General features: G+C 37.3%; 1 protein-coding gene across 1 annotated transcript; it reads right to left on the bottom strand.

Moving 5' to 3' along the window:
* Positions 1-1,835: 1,835 nt before the first annotated feature.
* LOC134228939 (uncharacterized) lies at positions 1,836-14,679 on the bottom strand. Its single transcript, XM_062710632.1, is given in 17 exon segments — positions 1,836-2,056; positions 2,244-2,378; positions 2,845-2,928; positions 3,064-3,149; positions 3,234-3,315; positions 5,734-5,928; positions 8,480-8,583; positions 8,676-8,823; positions 8,953-9,013; positions 9,133-9,213; positions 9,295-9,359; positions 9,463-9,546; positions 10,018-10,180; positions 10,945-11,033; positions 11,132-11,200; positions 13,135-13,209; positions 13,552-14,679. Coding segments are annotated over 17 exon segments (2,172 nt in total). The 5' UTR covers positions 14,050-14,679; the 3' UTR covers positions 1,836-1,903.
* Positions 14,680-17,764: the final 3,085 nt, after the last annotated feature.

The following is a 17,764-nucleotide window of genomic DNA, read 5'->3' on the forward strand; positions in this document are numbered from 1 at the left end:
CATGTTATGCCATCTGGGATACTTCCTAAAGCGATCTATGCCGGAGGAGACAATTTATATGAAGTAAAAACAGGGACTGTAAATTTGCTTTTTAATTTTATTTTCACTACTGATCCAGAAGAGACACGATTTGTCCAAATTTTGAATTTCTTGTTTGAACTTTCTCAAAGTCCAGTGCATGCAAATTAAAGGTTTGTAGTCAGAACACTCGGAGACAGCAGGCTTCGGACTCTATTGGGTTCCAGACATTAATACAAAAGGACCAAAGGAGGGAAAAGCTCCTCCACTTTTTTCTGACAATAGTCTTTTTGCTGTTATCTTTCTTTTATTCTTAGGCCCACATCTGTTTATTGCTACACTGTACTTTTGAAGCCATATATAGTGAGAGGGAAAAAAATCTACCGTGTACATATTTTACTTATAGGTATGAGTACGTAAGAAATTCGTTAAAATCTCGCAACAGCTTCATGTTATATTTAAAATAGCAGTAATTATCATATAACCATTGGGAAGTACCCTTGGATTCTTTGGGATCAAGAAGGAGACACTATCGAGTCTCTAAAGAACGGGGGATTAAGAAGCAAGTCACAATACAGATGATTAACATTAAACGTTACTTTTAAAGATTAATTAAAATGTAACATTATTGTGGTCAAATGTTAGTGTTTAGATTTTAAAAAATATACGTCTTCCTGATGGAAAAAAAGTAGTTTCTTACAAGTACTGTATGACATTTACATTAAAGAAATTTAAAAGATCCATCTCACGAAGTTCATAATGGTTAACAAAATGTGAGGCATATGACAACACATTTATTAAGGAAGCAAGGGAGTCAACAAATTATTTTTTTTATCAACCACCAGATATAACTTAAATTTTGGGATATGATATCTTAAGCTCTCAACTATCATTTGCCAAAGAAAAATTTCATAAATTTTAGTTTTAAAATTTATCATTTTGTTATATCTTTTATATGGAACTCTTCTTCTAAAGGAGATCAAAATAGTCTAAAAATGGCCACAACCACCCAGCCCCTTTAAGTGAACAGTACTCGGACTCCTTATTTGGAGTCTGACGAAAATTACTCCAATTCCTGATTCTAACCAAGTTAATTCTTTAAAATTAAAATAAAAATATTTTGCGAAATTACTCGATTTTTAGCTCACCTGAGTTGAAAACTGAAGTGAATTTTTCTGATCACCCGTTGTTCATCCGTCCGTCAGTAAACTTTCACATTTTCAACTTCTTTTCAAGAACAATACCGCCAATTTAAACCAAAGTTGGAATAAAGCATTCCTAGGTGAAGAGGATACTTAAAGTTAAAAAAATTAAGGACCAAACCCCCTTCCGAGGGAAGAAAATCAAGAAAAAGACATCGTGACCCTCACCTTGAAGTTTGCCCACTTTTTACGAAAAATTCCAAACTTTAAACTTTACCATAGCTTTTGAATAATTGATGGTAGGAATTTCCTACTTCACAAGCGTATTCACTGTGACAAGACCTTTCAATGGGTATAAGTATGTTTTACCTTTTGATTTGACTTTAGAGTTCGATCCACTTTTAAAAACCTTAAGCTTTGTCAAAACCTTTATACAGGTGCATTCCTTGTGACATGACCTTTCACCTTGCCCTTGAAATTTGACTTGCATTTGAGAAACTTCAACCTTCGCCATAAGCTTCCATACACATCTTTTTATGATTTTGACAGAAACAAAAAGTCTTTCAGAAAAAAATATTCCTGCTTTCACTATCTTTAGTGGCCTGTTCAAACTAGCTCTTCCTATTCCTCCAAAAAATACCCAAACACAATTAACGATAAATCATTTTAATACTGTATGGTTGTTAAATCTGAGATAACATTCTAATTAAAAGTGTAAATTTCACAAAGTCCAACGCAAATCCTCATCCTTTTGCGGGAACGCCCCCTATCCAAGCTTTGTTTTTCCTCTGAATGTTGGTCAATACCTCCTTTTCTAAATTTGCCTTATACTGCACCCATTTCCGGTAATTAAACACCTGATTTTTTATATAGTTGTGAGAGGGGTAATTTTGAACCTGCAAAAGAAATGTACATGTAATGTTTAGTCAAAGTTTCCTCGCAAGAATCGTAGTCCGAAATCGGGCATAGCATCTATCCATTACACAACCAAGGGAAAAGGAAAGTAAACTTTAGAGTTTGTGGCTATTTTTATTTTTAAAACAATACACTGTATGTATTACATCTATTAAAATGCTAACTTACCAAGTCTGTGACAATCCTTAGGACTTTAACATTAGCCTCCCTCAGGAAGAGCCGCTTAGAAATGAGTATACACTCCGCCCCCTCGCTGACCAGACTCAGTTGTGTGGACGGGGTGGAGATCAGAGACTCCAATCCCTATTAGACGTAATATAGAACATGATGACGACAGAAAAAATACATTTACCAATAGGAAACATGATTTTTCTTTCGTACCATGTCGGGACTCTTTTTAATGATAAGCATACGGGTGTTTTAGATTTTGCAAAAATAACAAATAAATAAATTTCAAAATAGTGAAATTTCTGAAAGTTAAAATGATTGATATCCAACTCTTTCTTTTAAGTCTTAATCAAAACTTCGTAGATATAATAACGGTTCATTTCTCTGACACTTGTTTGCATTCTTTTTTTCATTGGAGATTTACCGGTACTTATCGAAACAAAATGCTATATTTAATTCTCCTCCATGGCACCTGATCCCATCTATGATGTTTTGGAGGTCCGCGTTTGCTCTGCTCCTATTTTGTATTGTTTTATGGACTTTGATATTGAATTCTGTTCGTTATCTCCATAACCTTCATTCTAATATCAGAATTACATACAAATACTTGTCCCGTCTTTAATTCTGAAATCTGGGCGTAGGCCGTGATGATGGGCTCGGAACATCTACTGCGTGGCACATAGTCCTAGAAACGAGGAAAGTAGAAAACAAATATACTTATATGTATGTGTGTTTGATGGTGTGTGTTAGGATGATTCTGTTTCTGAGGCTATGTACTAGTATGTACGTGTTTAGGAGAAGCACAAAAACAAGTCAGTACCTCTTCGCAATCCGGGATTTCTTCCATGAGCCGTGGTTTGGAGGACATCGTTCTACGATCCGACTTTTGGGATTTTCTATGTGGATCTGAAAATCGTTTATTTTTTCACTTAATCCAAATATTGAATATAAGAAAAGAAAAAAATCAACATGGCCAGATGTGTTTATTACCAGCAGAATGTCTTCGGAGTGTCATTTGACTTATTTCATCATCAACTGTGGTTGCCAGTTTCTCTGTGGCACTTTCTGAATTCTACAAAGAAAAGCTGTATGTTATATTCTATACGTACATGATTAATAATTCTCTGACCAGTTTCCAGAACTTCAGACGATAGGTTTTTCCTATCCACAGACTGTTAGTTCGCTTTAATCCAGTTGACAAAACAAGGACATGAAATAGTTTTATACCCCTTCTTTTTTCAGCCGAATTAAAGAAGACCGACCCTCTGATAAGAGAGATAATTTTCCAAGTAAAAGTTTCTTCTAATACAGTGCAATCAGTGTGGAAGCTGCTTGCACGATAAGGGTACCAGGAAGAGCACGCAAGACAGAAGACTGGGAGAAGAAGCAGAAAGTCTTCTTGCTGAAATTGGTACAGCCAAGATCTGTGCTGGAAGTCCGGATCCATCGAGTAGTGGATTGACCACCACTGCTGACCCACCAGCTGTAGGAAATTATGGTTTAGGACTGACGCATCCAGTGAAGAATGGAGACCATCTAATGACTACCGGAACCGACAGGGAGCACCTAGGGCGGACTTGACAGATAGCGAAAGGCATGCATAAGAGTGACGAACTGACAGATACCAGAAAGTCATTTCCTGCAAATGCGTACTAGTACTGTTAATCTGGGAAACCTGTATCTGAAAGATTGGATAACGATCGACTGAGAAAGACCGAAAGAAAATTGATGAACTCCCTTAGAAGACTTCCGAGAGGGGTGGAGGATGAGAGACTCGAAAAGTCAGATCTAAAGGTAACGACAATGAACAACTCAAGTTAGGAGAATGACGCAACTAACATTAGATAAAGGAAAGGCTGATAGATGTGCGTACGGTAAAGTCCGAGGACTGAGGATATACCAATGCGACAATCCAAACACTGCGCAAAGAACCAGCTGGGAGATCAGCAAGATCCTAGCTTGGATACAACCCACAAAGCCAGGAATCTCTCCGTGTCCGAGTCTTCCGAAGACAACAACGGAGTCTTGATGGAGGAGCTTGGTTTTCAAATAAGTATGGATCAGCAAACACAATGTTAAGGAAAAGAGGCTAAAAATTGCATGGCCAAAAGGAGATGATGAAGTAGTGTGGAGTATCTTCGATCAAAAAGGTCAGCACAATTCTTGAGTCAACAACGCAAGGGAATGAAGAGAAGAAGATAGAGATATTTACCAACATGGCGTATAACATTGGGAAAGAACAGTTTGGGACAGAGAAAGGAATGTCAAGAAATGAGCACAAAGATCAGACCCTGAATAGGCGGACGCGAAAGATTAGAGAATGTCGACAAAAACTACAAGAGCTGAATAAACAGTTTAGAATAGCGAAGGTCTGGGGGAAAAAGAAAAGCACAGCTGAAGTCTAGCCAACGCTTATGGATCTGTGTCCCACAATTTAACTGAAGTGGCGATGGAGCTGTACCATATACCAGAGAATGTTCAGGGAATTGTCAACAGATACTTCGGAGGAATCAAGATGTAGTTCACTGTTGATGACTCGACCACATCCTGGCAAAGAGTAGAGAAAGGGATGGTCACAGGCTATCTACTATCCTGTTTAAGCACTTTTGCGAGAAGCACTGACTTTTACAGTTGACGGTTTACTAGGACATTTAAACCTGTATCATGTACGGATGTATAGAATTGATAATAGATCAGAAAACCTTTCTAGTGGTCATAGGTATGGTGTAAGGGGCACTAACACGTGAAGGCCGAAAGTTGAGGGTATGGTGGTTGACGATTTTTTCAAGGGTATCTTATTTATGCTTTTAAATAACTCGCTATGTTCGTTGAGCTAAATATTTATAGCGTAAACGTAAAATAGCTTCCGTACATTGTCCTGTTGTAAAAGTAAGCCATCGAATGTAAAAGCGTTCCTCGCAAAAGTAATGGTAATGGGTATATGAATAGTGACCTGGAGTACATAAAAAGAAACGAGGGCAAAGAATGGACTTCGGATAAGGTATTTATCAGCTACATATCAGATACTTTATGGATGATCTCACAGCGACAACAACGACTCATATACAGGCAAGATGGGTCCTCTCAGCATTAGAAGATAGTGTTTCCTGAGTACGTAAGAAGTTCAAGCCGTAGAAATTTAGATGTCCCGTAACGAGGAAGGGGCGTATCAACAGGCAAAGTCATGATGCAAATTCAAGGAGAGGAGATCCCTCTCAATAGTAAGAGACCCATTTAAATGTTTGGGAAAGTAGTTAAATGAATCTCCCACAGATAAAGATAGCATCAAGAAGCTCCTTTCTCGGCTAGAAATAGTTGATGGATGTGGATTACCTGGGAAATAAAAGGCATGGATCTACCAGCATGGTATCCTACCAAGACGTATGTGGCTGTTCTTCATGTTTAAAATCGCAACTAATACTGTCGAAGCCACGGAAACGAAGATAAGTTAGTATCTAGATTGATGGCTACAATTTCCACCACAATTTACATCGACTGGACTATACAGCAACTCAACTAGATTACAGAGACCAGTTTCTTCTGTGGTCGAAGAATTCAAGGTAGCGAAATGCCGCTGCTTGGTTATGACGTAATGGGACTCAGAATTAAGATGACTAGGTCGCTGGAGCTGGAATCCAGACAAGGTCAGGATTGTTATAGAATGGTCCAGTTTAGAATCTCGTTCCTGTTGAGGTCAGTGTTTAACACACTCCCAGCCCGTCTCTTGTAAACTTGCAACAACGGGGACTTAGCGAAGACCCAGACTGCAAGCTGTGTTACTTTGAAAAAATACGCACTTTGAAATTTTTTTTTCAAATTGAGTTAAGTGTGTCCCAAATTTAACGCACTCTGAAAAAGTTTTCAAAGTGCGTTGATCTGGTACCAATTTTACCGAAACTTTGAAAAACTTTTTCAAAGTGCGTTGCCACAAAGCTGTGTGGTATGAAAGGGATTGAAGCACATACTAGTAATCTATCAGGATGCCAAGAAGCGCTGACTTAGGGAAGTATAGATGGTGACAGGACAAAACATACAAAATCCTGTGTGAGTTGGTTGATGTTGTAGAGGTGTGGGAGAATAACAACCACCAGACTTGAAACAAAGACATTTACAATTTGTGAGACAGTGGAAAACAACGACTGACACATGAGCAACATGGTGGCCATCAATGCTGGATAGAGAGTGGGATCTTGGAGTGGATCTAGACAGAAAGTTAGTTTTCCCTAAGATCGTGAAAGCCAATCAGCGACTAGACGCAGAATACATGTTCCAGCAGTCGAAGACGTTGATCGCAATATAGCTGAACATGTCAAGGGAAGAAAATTGTAGAAGGCACAATAGAGAAAGAGCCTTAAATAATAAATACTAGTATGCACACCTCGTGACAGACTGCAAGAATAGGGGATGGAACGTTTGGGTTTTCCAATAGAAGTCCGTTGCAGAGGGTTCCAAGCAACATTGGCGTGGAAGCTGATTAGGAGTACCAGGAAGAGCACGCAAGATGCAGAAAGAAGACTGAAGCAACAGAGAGGTCATCCTGCTGGATGTGAAACCGCCGAGACGATCCGTGCTGGAAGTCAGGAACCATCGTGGATTGGCCATCGCTGCTTAACCACCGGCTGGAGGGTGTCATTGTTTAGAGTCGAAACATCCGGTGGAGTTTGGAGACCATCTGACGACGATTGGAACAAGTAGTCGAGCACCAGGGCCGGAAATGACAGATAGCAATAGTCATGCATAAGAGTGCTAAATTGATAAAAACAGTAACTAAAATTCATCCTCTGTTAGTGCATATTTACTCAAGGTTTATCTTACAAGAATTCAATAATGACACGCTTTTCACCAGCATCTCTTTCTATTGTACCAAATAACAATCCGTTTAGGTACCAAACACCCGGAATGGCACACTGCTCACCTACTCATCAACAACCCAATCCATTTACATGCCAACACTGCTCACAAGCTTCTTTCTTTCTATTGCACCCAGCATTAATTCAATCCGTAAATGAACCTATACTTGGGCTATTATAATGCTCACTTACTTCCTTCTTCTTTCTAAATTGTTCAGTCGTAACGGACCGATCTTTTCAGTCCTATACATAACGACACCCAGGACGATACGCTGCCCACCAGCTTGTCTCTATCTATCGTAACGGATCGATCTATTTAGTCCTATGCGTACCGACACCCAGGATGATACGCTGCCCACCAGCTTGTCTCTATCTATCGTAACGGATCGATCTATTTAGTCCTATGCATACCGACACCCAGGACGATACGCTGCTCACCAGCTTGTCTCTATCGTAACGGATCGATCTATTTAGTCCTATGCGTACCGACACCCGGGATGATACGCTGCCCATCAGTTTGTCTTCATCTAGTATAACAGAACGATCTTTCAGTCTTATACTGTACATACCGACAGATGGATTGATACACTGCTCATCAGCTTATCGTATCGGACGGATCTATTAATTCAACACCCGTGTTGATACGCTGCTCATTATCTTATCTCTATCTACCTTACCAGGCCGTTATATTCAATCCAATACATACCGACACCTGGGTTGATACACTGCTCACCAGCTTCCAGCTTGTCTTTATTTATCATTTCAGACCGATCTATTCAGTGCTATACGTACCGACACGCAGGTTTTTACTCTGCTCACCAGCTTCTCTATTCATCGTACCGTACCGATCAAATCAGTATTTCTTATTGGACCTTTCTTTTCAGTCCTATGGGTACCGAAAACTTGGATGATGGATGATGCGCAGATTACCAGTTTGTCTCTATCTATCGTATCAGTTCAATATGCACCGACGATCGGGTAGATATACTGTTCACAAGTTTGTCTCTACAACTGTATCTATCGTATCATACCTTTGTATTCAGTCCTATACGTAACCGACACCCTGGATAATCCTCTGCTCACCAGCTTGTCTCTATCTATCGTACTAGACCAATCTTATTCAGCCCTATATGTACGTAACGACACCCTGGGTGATACGCTGCTTACCAGCTAGTCTCTATCTATATTACTAGACCAATCTTATTCCCTCCTGTACCTACCGACACCCGGGCTGATACGCTGCTCACCATCTTCTCTTTATCTAGTACCAATTGAAAAATACCGATATATTAAGTCAGACACGTACTGACACCCTGGGTGATACGCTGCTTACCAACTTGTCTATATCTATCGTATTAGACCAATCTTTTTCAGTTCTATACGTACCGACACACGGGTTGATACGCTGCTCACCAGCTTGTCTCTATCTATCGTACCCGTCAATAACCCAATCCGAAATTTGTCTCTGGAACTGGGTTTGTTATCTGTTCCTACAAAAGTAACTAATGTAGTATTCTAGTTTTCCAGTTGTCCTTACAGTGTTTTTATTTCCCTTTATACAATATGCCTCTTATACTCTTACTTGGACAAGAGTCCATTGCTTGTATCTTTTTCATAGTTGTATACAAGGGAAAGGCCTCTTCCACCTCGGGTTCAAACATCTTTCTGATCCTGTCTGGCCGTGTCTCTGATTTTCGACTTTGGAAATCGCTCACAATTTTACATTTACCCTTGATTCCAAAAAGAAAGGATTTTCAAAAATTATAAGTTTCATCCTTTATTTGTTTTTTGTTTTTGTTTTTTTTTGGTTTTTTTTTTCTACAATAAAAAGCAGTCATTGACGGTATGTTGTCTCTTACCGCTTTAATGACAATGATGTATTTACTTTCCAGACTGTCTCTGACAATGACATCATCAGGTCTGAAAATATCCATACTTTTTTTATTACCTGGCAATTCAATATTATTTTTTAAACATTTTTAAATTTGGTATTATTACTTCTCATAAATAGATTGTTTAATAACAAAACCCTGACTAACTTGAAATATTGGTAGAAAAACTGGGTTGTGTTGTGCTGGAAAGCTTTTTCGCAAGGGAAATCTTTGAACAACATCAGTGATCTAAATGGATTTTGAATTTTAACATGTATTCAAAGGCAACAAATATTCTCAAACTTTTGATAAAATTTTCAAAATTCGTACTTGCAGAATTCTACGTTTTGTTCTTTTTGTTTTCGCAGTGGCTCCTTGATTATGACATCGAAATCCTTTAAAATACACATTTGATTCGAGTAAACAACAGTTTGGTTTCAGATGTATATAAAATGAATACAACATAATATTCAGTTAAAGAATTGGTGTCTTTTATACCTCTTTCAAAACGACTAGAAACTCACACGTTGTTTTACAAATGATGGAGGCTGTGCGGAGTCCCCCGTGTATCAAAGAAATCTCCTGAAATATACAAATGAACAGAGCATAAAAAGTTATATGTACCAGTGATTAAATAAAATCACATCCTATACTTCCTTCAGAATTCGCAGATAAACGATTTTTAGTCAACGACTTTTACATATTTTTACTGGTCATTACCCGCATAGCGAAGTGGTTGAAGCGTCAACTCTAAAAAAGGCGAAGTAAGGATTTGATCCTTACGTCGCGGGTTCGAATCCCACTGTGGGACGTGGAGACTAGCTGGTTCCTCGGATGAGACCGTTTAAACCAAGATCTTGTTTCGCAGTGGGTGTTGGCACGAAAAAGATCCCTTCTTGCTCAATGGCCACGAGTACCGAGTATAACACAAAATTTGCAGCTCTCCATCGAAAAATGGAGGCGTCTCCATATAAGTGAAAAATTCTCGAGAGAAACGTTAAACAACAAACAAAGAAACAAACAAACAAATATATTTTTATTGAGAATATTTACCCCAAACGTGTCCCCACCGTTAAGTTCGTGAACTGTTCGGACGAATTTGTTTCCCGTTCGCGGGTCTTCGTCAAGGATGTTCACTATGGCTGTGCCTGTCAACATGATGTAAAACATGGACGGAGGGTGGCCCTGCTTCAAAATCACTCGGCGTGCCTCGTAACTGCAAATTTATTATTTAAGGAAATTATATGAATTACAGTTATGTGTTTATTTCTGATTCCATGTAAAATAAAAAAGACATACTGTATTGTTGTCTAATAAAGAAAACAGTTATGAAGTTTTTCACAGTGAGTTTTAGTTGCAATATTTAATCTATCACAATGACCTTTCTCAGTTAAATTGGCACTGTCCTTACGGCGATTTATGGTTCAGGTACATCTAATAGTTTCTGTTTGCTCCAAACTTAATCCTGGCCAATCATCCAGAAAACGTACATGTAAGTCTAATACAGCATCTTGGTAGACCTGATCCCACCTCCGATGTTTTGGAGGTCTGTGTTTGCTCTGCTCCTGTTTTGTATTGGTTTATGGACTTTTGAATACTGTTCGTTATCTCCATGTGTTTCACCTCTTCCGCCAAGAAGTGGCTTTTCAATTTTGAGTGAAAAATTTTCGAAGGAAGGTTAAACAAACAAAAATATGGATGAATGTCAGATCCAGCATTCGAAGCAATCTTCTAGATGTTCTGCCCTTGCAATTTTGGTCAACATAAGACTTTAAGTTAATGTAGATTGATCCTGTTCCAAAAACCTCATCCTGGTCACTCGTCATAAAAATGTATGCAAGTTCAGCAACCAGAGCACGTCTTGACGTCAATTTACAGCAATCCACGAGGCCCATGGGCCAAAACTCTCACCTGAGTAACTAATGGCCCTTTTGTTCTTTATTAGCAGATTTCTTTATTCTTATGTAAAAATTTTCCCACCTTTGGTACTGCATACAGCGGGCCAGTTGTATCTGTGTGTGTACGGGATAGTCCTGAAAGGAGGCGTTGTCCCTCATCAGAGCCATTATCTGTCAAATAGAAAAAAAAAACATTACCATTGATTAAAGGCGCCGTCTTAGGTAATAGGCCGCTTATAATGAGTCATTTCTTTAAAGTCTGGGCTCACCACTTGAATGTTCTGCAGAGTTCTTCGTTCTTTGGGTATGGAGAGTAGTTCTTTCAACTTGTCTCTTAGCTACAATTTATAGGATGAAAAAATGTTAGGCTTTTATTTTCGAGTCAGTCTTTGCAATGATTTTTAAATAAATTGTCCTTATAGCAGGTGTTGGGCTTGTAGCTTTTTATACTAGTACTTGTACTTACAGACCTGAAGTATCTATATTTAGTGATTAGTTACATTGTACTTTAGAAGGTTATTAAAGGTAATGTTCACAATTTGTTTTAACTAGATGTCTTCTATTTTCACGCAGTAGCGTTTCTAGAGATGGTTGTGACAGTTTCGAGAGCTCTTTGCACTGGTGTTTAATTACATTTAGTTGTTTAATATCTTCGTTGCCACGCATGGTCAACTGAAACTTTTGACACCAGAAACAAAACAAAATTTCGTTGCTATGTGTCTGGGTTGCTATGGCAACAGCCGGAAAAGTTTGAAAAATCGAGATTTTAAGCCACTTTAAATCTTGACTGTGGCTTAATAAAAACTAGAAAAAGCAAACAAATCATTCTCACAAAAACATGACACCTTGATGTCACTTATACTGTAAAGAAACTGTTTAGAATATATCTCTAAGTAAGTGGTAACCAAGGGTACATTTTTTAAAATGTGTTCAATCAAATAAGAAAAACAGTGAAAATGTTTGACCAGTATATAGTCATGGTTTAACTGCAAAATTTATGTAACACTGTTATAAATTAGAAAAATTGGGTATAATTGCTATTGCATGTCACCCACTGGAATTATTTTTTCATTAAGAATTAAATTGCCATTTAATCAAGAAACAAATGAAAGGACTCAGCTTGAATAGTACTTATCTGTAAGAACTGAGTTGAAAATCATATATTGATAAAATTTGATGAATAAAACAACACTGTTGCTATGGTTACCAAGAAGGGAAAATGTTCGATGTTGTGAACTTTTTATCAATATTAAACCCTGTGTGCCAACTTCTTGCATCCACTTAAAGATTGGATGATAGTCAAAATTAAAAGTCAAGTTAGCTGTTAATAAATATCAATCATAAAAGTTTTGGGAATCTACATTTAAGGGTATTCCAAGGAAAGAAAATATTTTTGTTTTTAAGCATATATCTCCATGAATTTAAAGACTGAATTTTTTCATTCACTGGTGCTTTTTTTTGGGTTTTAGAAGTGTAAAAATCTGCCAACCAAAATGAAAAATCATATTTTGTTCTTGGTATATGTTTAGGCTCTTTTTTCAATTTGGTCACATTTCATCCTATAATTGGTTTTTTTTATTTTACATGCATGACTTTATAAAATTCAATGACTATTTTTTTACTTTTGAATACTTTGTTACCATAGTAACGTATGTAATAGTTGATTTACCAAACATTTTTATCATGCATTTGAGACATCTGACCTTCAACTTTTGGAAACAGTCATTGCCAATTGTTTGCTTTGCAGCAAATGTTAATTGTTAGAAAAACATGTTGCCATGGTAACCACCAGCTCCTATATAAAATTTAACTTATGGCTCTTAATATCTAATCTATTTAAACCTGTAGATGACTTTTAAAGTGTTTAATTTCAATTAGTCGTTTAACTTTTTGAAGGCTAACTGTACATACTGTAAAACTGTTATAAATACAATTAGATATATATCTTAAATAAGCTGTCAACTATCATTTGGCAAAGAAAAATTTCATACATTCTATTTTTTAAATTTGATCATTTTTGTATAATCTTTACATGGAGCTCTTCTTTTAAAGGAGGTCAAAATAGTCTGAAAAATGGCCACAACCCCAGCCCCTTTAAACAAGTTTCATTATTCTATACAGCATACAGAAATATACCTCTGCGACCATTAAATTGATGTTTTCTCAGTCATACAAAGTAAAAGTCGTGACAGATTTGACAATGACATATCGAGAATAGCAGTTGTTCAAAATTTACATTATGAATAAAAGGTGGATGGGGTGGAGTTAGTACTCACCTCTTTAACCAAATCCAAATCCCGGATACAATTAGAACACTCCTGGCGATTCTTCTGAACTTGACAATGGCCTACAATGTGTATCATCATAAAATTATGAACACCGGTTACCCATATGTTGTGAGAAATATTGAAATGATACAACAAAGTGCAGGGTAAACAGAATATAAAATATACGTAGAAAGAAAAAAAATAAAAAGTGCAAATGAAAATACATGTACATGTATTGTGCAATCGAGGCAGTTGCACTAGAGGTGTATGTATAAAATTTTAACCTTCTCCGGTACGTAGTTCTGCAAATAAAGAAATCTGATATAAAATCTTTTAGAATATTTAGTTTTCAGGAAAAATAAAATTTTGCTTTTTATCTTTATCTTACAACAAAGATAAGACATAAGAGCATGAGAACTAACCGGTTCCCGCGGAGAGAGGTCCTCCTGGGGTGAGGGCAGGGGAGGGAACAGTAGACCTTTGGTAGACATTCTCCTCCTCCTCTGCAGACGACCAAGTCCTCGACTCAACATCCGGAGATGCTGCTCCCCAGTCACTGACGTCACAGAACGCCGGCGAAGGTCGTTACCGATGGAAATTACGGAGCTCCGACGTCGAACCGGTGAAACACGGCCGGAGCTCCGGATACTGGTTGTACCTGAGTTAATGGATGATTGTTGTTTGGGAATCTTTTGTGATTCCAAAGGTCTAAGTGAGAATTCTTTTAGCAGAAGTTTGTACTGTGACTCTGCTTCTGACCTGGCCAAGGAAGTACCAAGTCTGACGACAAAATCCGGGGTGTCCCGATCATCGCTTTTGCTATCCGAAAGATTCTCACCCGGATCCAGAAGATGTGGTACATCCAGACTCTGAATCGGAGTGGACGTCAGCAGACGATCCTCTTCTATCGAGTTATCCATAATATGAAGAAATTTTTGCTTCTAGCATAAACAGACTAGAACTCCACAGAAAAACAAGCTTTCTGATACATATATTTCTTTGATTTGAGGCGTAATTACGGATAGAAGATAAGGACTTTCTCGTTTTGATAAGTAAACATTGGGGTATTCTGTGGAGAGGTTAGGCATTATACAAACCATGGAACAGATTTATTGGTCATTTATAAGAAGAATGGTCGAGTTACTCGGGAGAGTGACGATATTGTTCAATCTTTATCTTTAAGAAATAACAGATTCCCTTCTGAATAGTTCGATTCATCAAATAGAAACGTTTATCAATGAATATCGTGTTTAATCTCTCTTTTTATCGGACTTAAATTGAATTTGGCAGAGTGGTGGCATAGTAAACGAAAAATGTATTGACACTTTCGTAATCTATCTAACTGTCGCTTTCATTCCGTTTAAAGTTTTCAAAGAGCGTTCTCGATTGTTTTTGGTATGTTTTTTCCTGTCTTATTCCTTTCCTCTTGTTTGACAGGATGGCCACTTCCCGTGAGAAAAATCAATACAAAAGACGTAAAATTCAAACATTACCGCGGTTTGCATACATATATATATATAAGCCATTATGCATAGATACTCTTTGGTCAAAAACGTACCAGAAATACTATCCATCAAAAAAAAGTTTTTGGTTCTTTTTTTAAAGGCCACACAAAACAGATTTTCTGTTTTGACTTAAGTTGCTCGCAGAGATGTTTCAAGCATGACGTTGCGCAAGGAGTTAACTAACTAGTACATGTATGTATATGCGTTACAACAAAATATTATGCAATTATATTGCTGGTTTTTGAAATTTCACACCTGAGAAATACAAAATTCACCGTGCTTGAAGGATGAGGTGAATATTATGCTTCGAGGGTGGCTTAATCATCGTATTGACCGAAAACACCCCAACAATAATTGTTTTATATTATATGATTCAATGATTAAATGACAAAAACTCATGACAATTAAGTTTTTGTATATTTGAAGAGTGTGGAATTTTACATATTTTTGTCTCAGCCTTCCCATGACCTTGACCTTATTATGAATATAACTTTTCCAGATTCTTTTTATCAAACTTCATACATTTTTCCTTTCACTAAAAAAACAATTTACACACCTTTATGCTACAGTCAAAAACACAGCAAGGCGTCCTTGTTCTTTCAAAGTCGTTCACTTCTAATGCTTCAAACCTTCGATTTTTCATACCAATTTAACACAAATCCGCGTTTTTCAGGCACCGGCACTTGTTTCGGAACTAATTTTTTAACCCATAGTATAATAATAAGTACCTGTGTCATGATTATACTATGGGTTTAAAAATTATTTCCGAAACAAGTGCTTGTGTTTCCAAGGGGTCGACGTCTGCGTTTTCCAGTGGGGGTCCAAGGACCCTTTTTACTTGATTTAGTATTTGAATTTAATAACCTTGCAAATTCCAGGGGGGTCCGGACCCCCCCCTCCCCCTCTAGATCCGCGCATGCATGACTTTAGTTTTTTTTTTAAGAATTAAGAGAACTGATTCACATAATTTGGTGAAATTGTAGTTAATAAAACATTCTCGTCTCGTAGATTTCAAATTAAAATTCAAGGTGCGATTAATTGGACACTGATATTTTTATTTGAAAACGCATTCAAAATGACTCCCATCGTCTCAAGCCACGGTCCGGAGTTCGCATATAGCTCACATCGTCTCAAGCCACGGTCTGGAGTCCGCATTTAGCTCTCTCCAGAATGGGAGAGGATCGTACATTTTGACCGTGGTTTGCGACGATGAATGATACCATGATTACAAAATCACACTACTATCATTCCAATAACAGCGTATAACTTTGCTTGATCGAGTCTTTGTGGATAAAAAAAGTTTTGACATGAATGTTTTGGCGCGGTTCCAAAAAAAACCACGTTAGAGAGAAGCAGGCTTGGAGCCCGTGGATTGGCGGAATCAAAGCATATATAAGGAATAACTGTCAGATTTTTCGAATTCATGAAGATGATCAATGGATTGGCTTGTGTGATAATTTTATTCATAAACGCCTTCGGCGTTTATGCAAATTATCACACAAGCCAATCCATTGATCACTTCATGAATTCGAAAAATAAGACAGTTATTCCTTAAATATTACTCATCGATTGGATGTATGATTTCAATGAAAGCAATACTACAGTGGCTGATCCAGAAGTTCATGTGGGGGGTGGGTTGAGGCCCAAAGGACTGAAGGGGGCATGGGGAGGGGGTGTCCCCCTCCCATAGGTGGGGGTTCGGGGGACCTCCCCCGAGAAAATTTTGTTTTAAATGGTTCTAAATGGTGCATTTTCCAGCATTTTGGGAGTAGTTTTTGTAGCTTTTTTAAATACTGATCATCACAATTTTTTAATAAAATGTTTTCAATTTAATTTAACTTTAGCACAAGACTTTAGACTTTGCTTAAAAAAATTGTTAAATCTGCCAATTTTAGGAATGCAAGCAGTTGACTTCAAGTTGTCTTTACTTTAAATGCACCTACAATCAATTTAGTCCTATGTCAAGCTGACTTCCAAGATACAACTATGTGCAAAATTTTTAAACACTAAAAAAATTAAAAATTGAATTCTTTTCAGAATCCCTAACTAGTGCTTTTCAACTTACTTGAGTATATACTGTTAATATGATTTTGAATATAAACACACGTGTTCAATTAATGAAATTTCAAACTGAAGAAAAAATTACATAAACTGGAGAATCTGTCAGAACTAGAGGGGTTTGCTAAGCCAACCTGGTTTTGTTAAAAAAAATATATATTAATTTTAATTTTTAAAACGGTAAAAAAAACTAAATTATAGTTTATTCATAGTTTAAAAAACATGCATTTTATCAGCAAAAGAATATTACTGAGCAGCACCGTAACTATGCAGTTTTCTGGTGTTGGTACCTGACTACATTGTACTGTGACCTTGCGACTTCACTAGATGCACGGACTACCCGATCTCTGAGGCACTCTCCCTGTTGATTACCTGTGTATTGTGTGCGTTCAAGCGGAAAGTGATTTCCTGTTACGTAGTTTATGTATATATCACAGTTGTACAAAGGGTTCATGTTTATTAGAGTCTTATCAATGCAACAAAACGATAAAATGACACTTGTAAAAAAAAATTCAATGAGCAGGGGTTTCCCCCCCCCCTGAATCCGCCACTGTACTGCTTTGATATGAAATACAAAACCCAGCAATACCACTTACAATACTGACCAATCGTACTGAACGATTGTTCACAAGAATGCAGTAAACGATAATCACATGTGGACAGGCAAAGCAAGTTTTTATCCTTATAATGATGGAATTGATCGCTATATACAATGTTATATATCTTATTATAGTTTCAAAGTATAGCCTTACTTATTTCATGCTTTTTAAATATTCTTATACGTATCAAATTAAAGCTGACATGAATTCTTAAAAACGCAACATTTTCATCTATGTACGACTTGTTTCATACCAACTATAGCCGTATTCCGCCATATTTCTTTCAGATACCTTGTCTCATTGTAACGATATATACCCCAAAGCGCTCGTTACAGTTGAATGATTTTTTGGTTTGGGTATCGACTTGTGCACATCTCCGATGGTAAAGCATATGAGAACACATGAGGAGATCAAGACATTTCAAAACCACAATAAACAACATAATAATCATGTTTCTGACTAATTATTGATTT

The sequence above is a fragment of the Saccostrea cucullata genome, unplaced genomic scaffold (genome assembly GCF_032062105.1).
Source record: "Saccostrea cucullata isolate Sc308-1 unplaced genomic scaffold, CSIRO_AGI_Scuc_v1 ctg341, whole genome shotgun sequence".
NCBI lineage: Eukaryota > Metazoa > Mollusca > Bivalvia > Ostreida > Ostreidae > Saccostrea > Saccostrea cuccullata.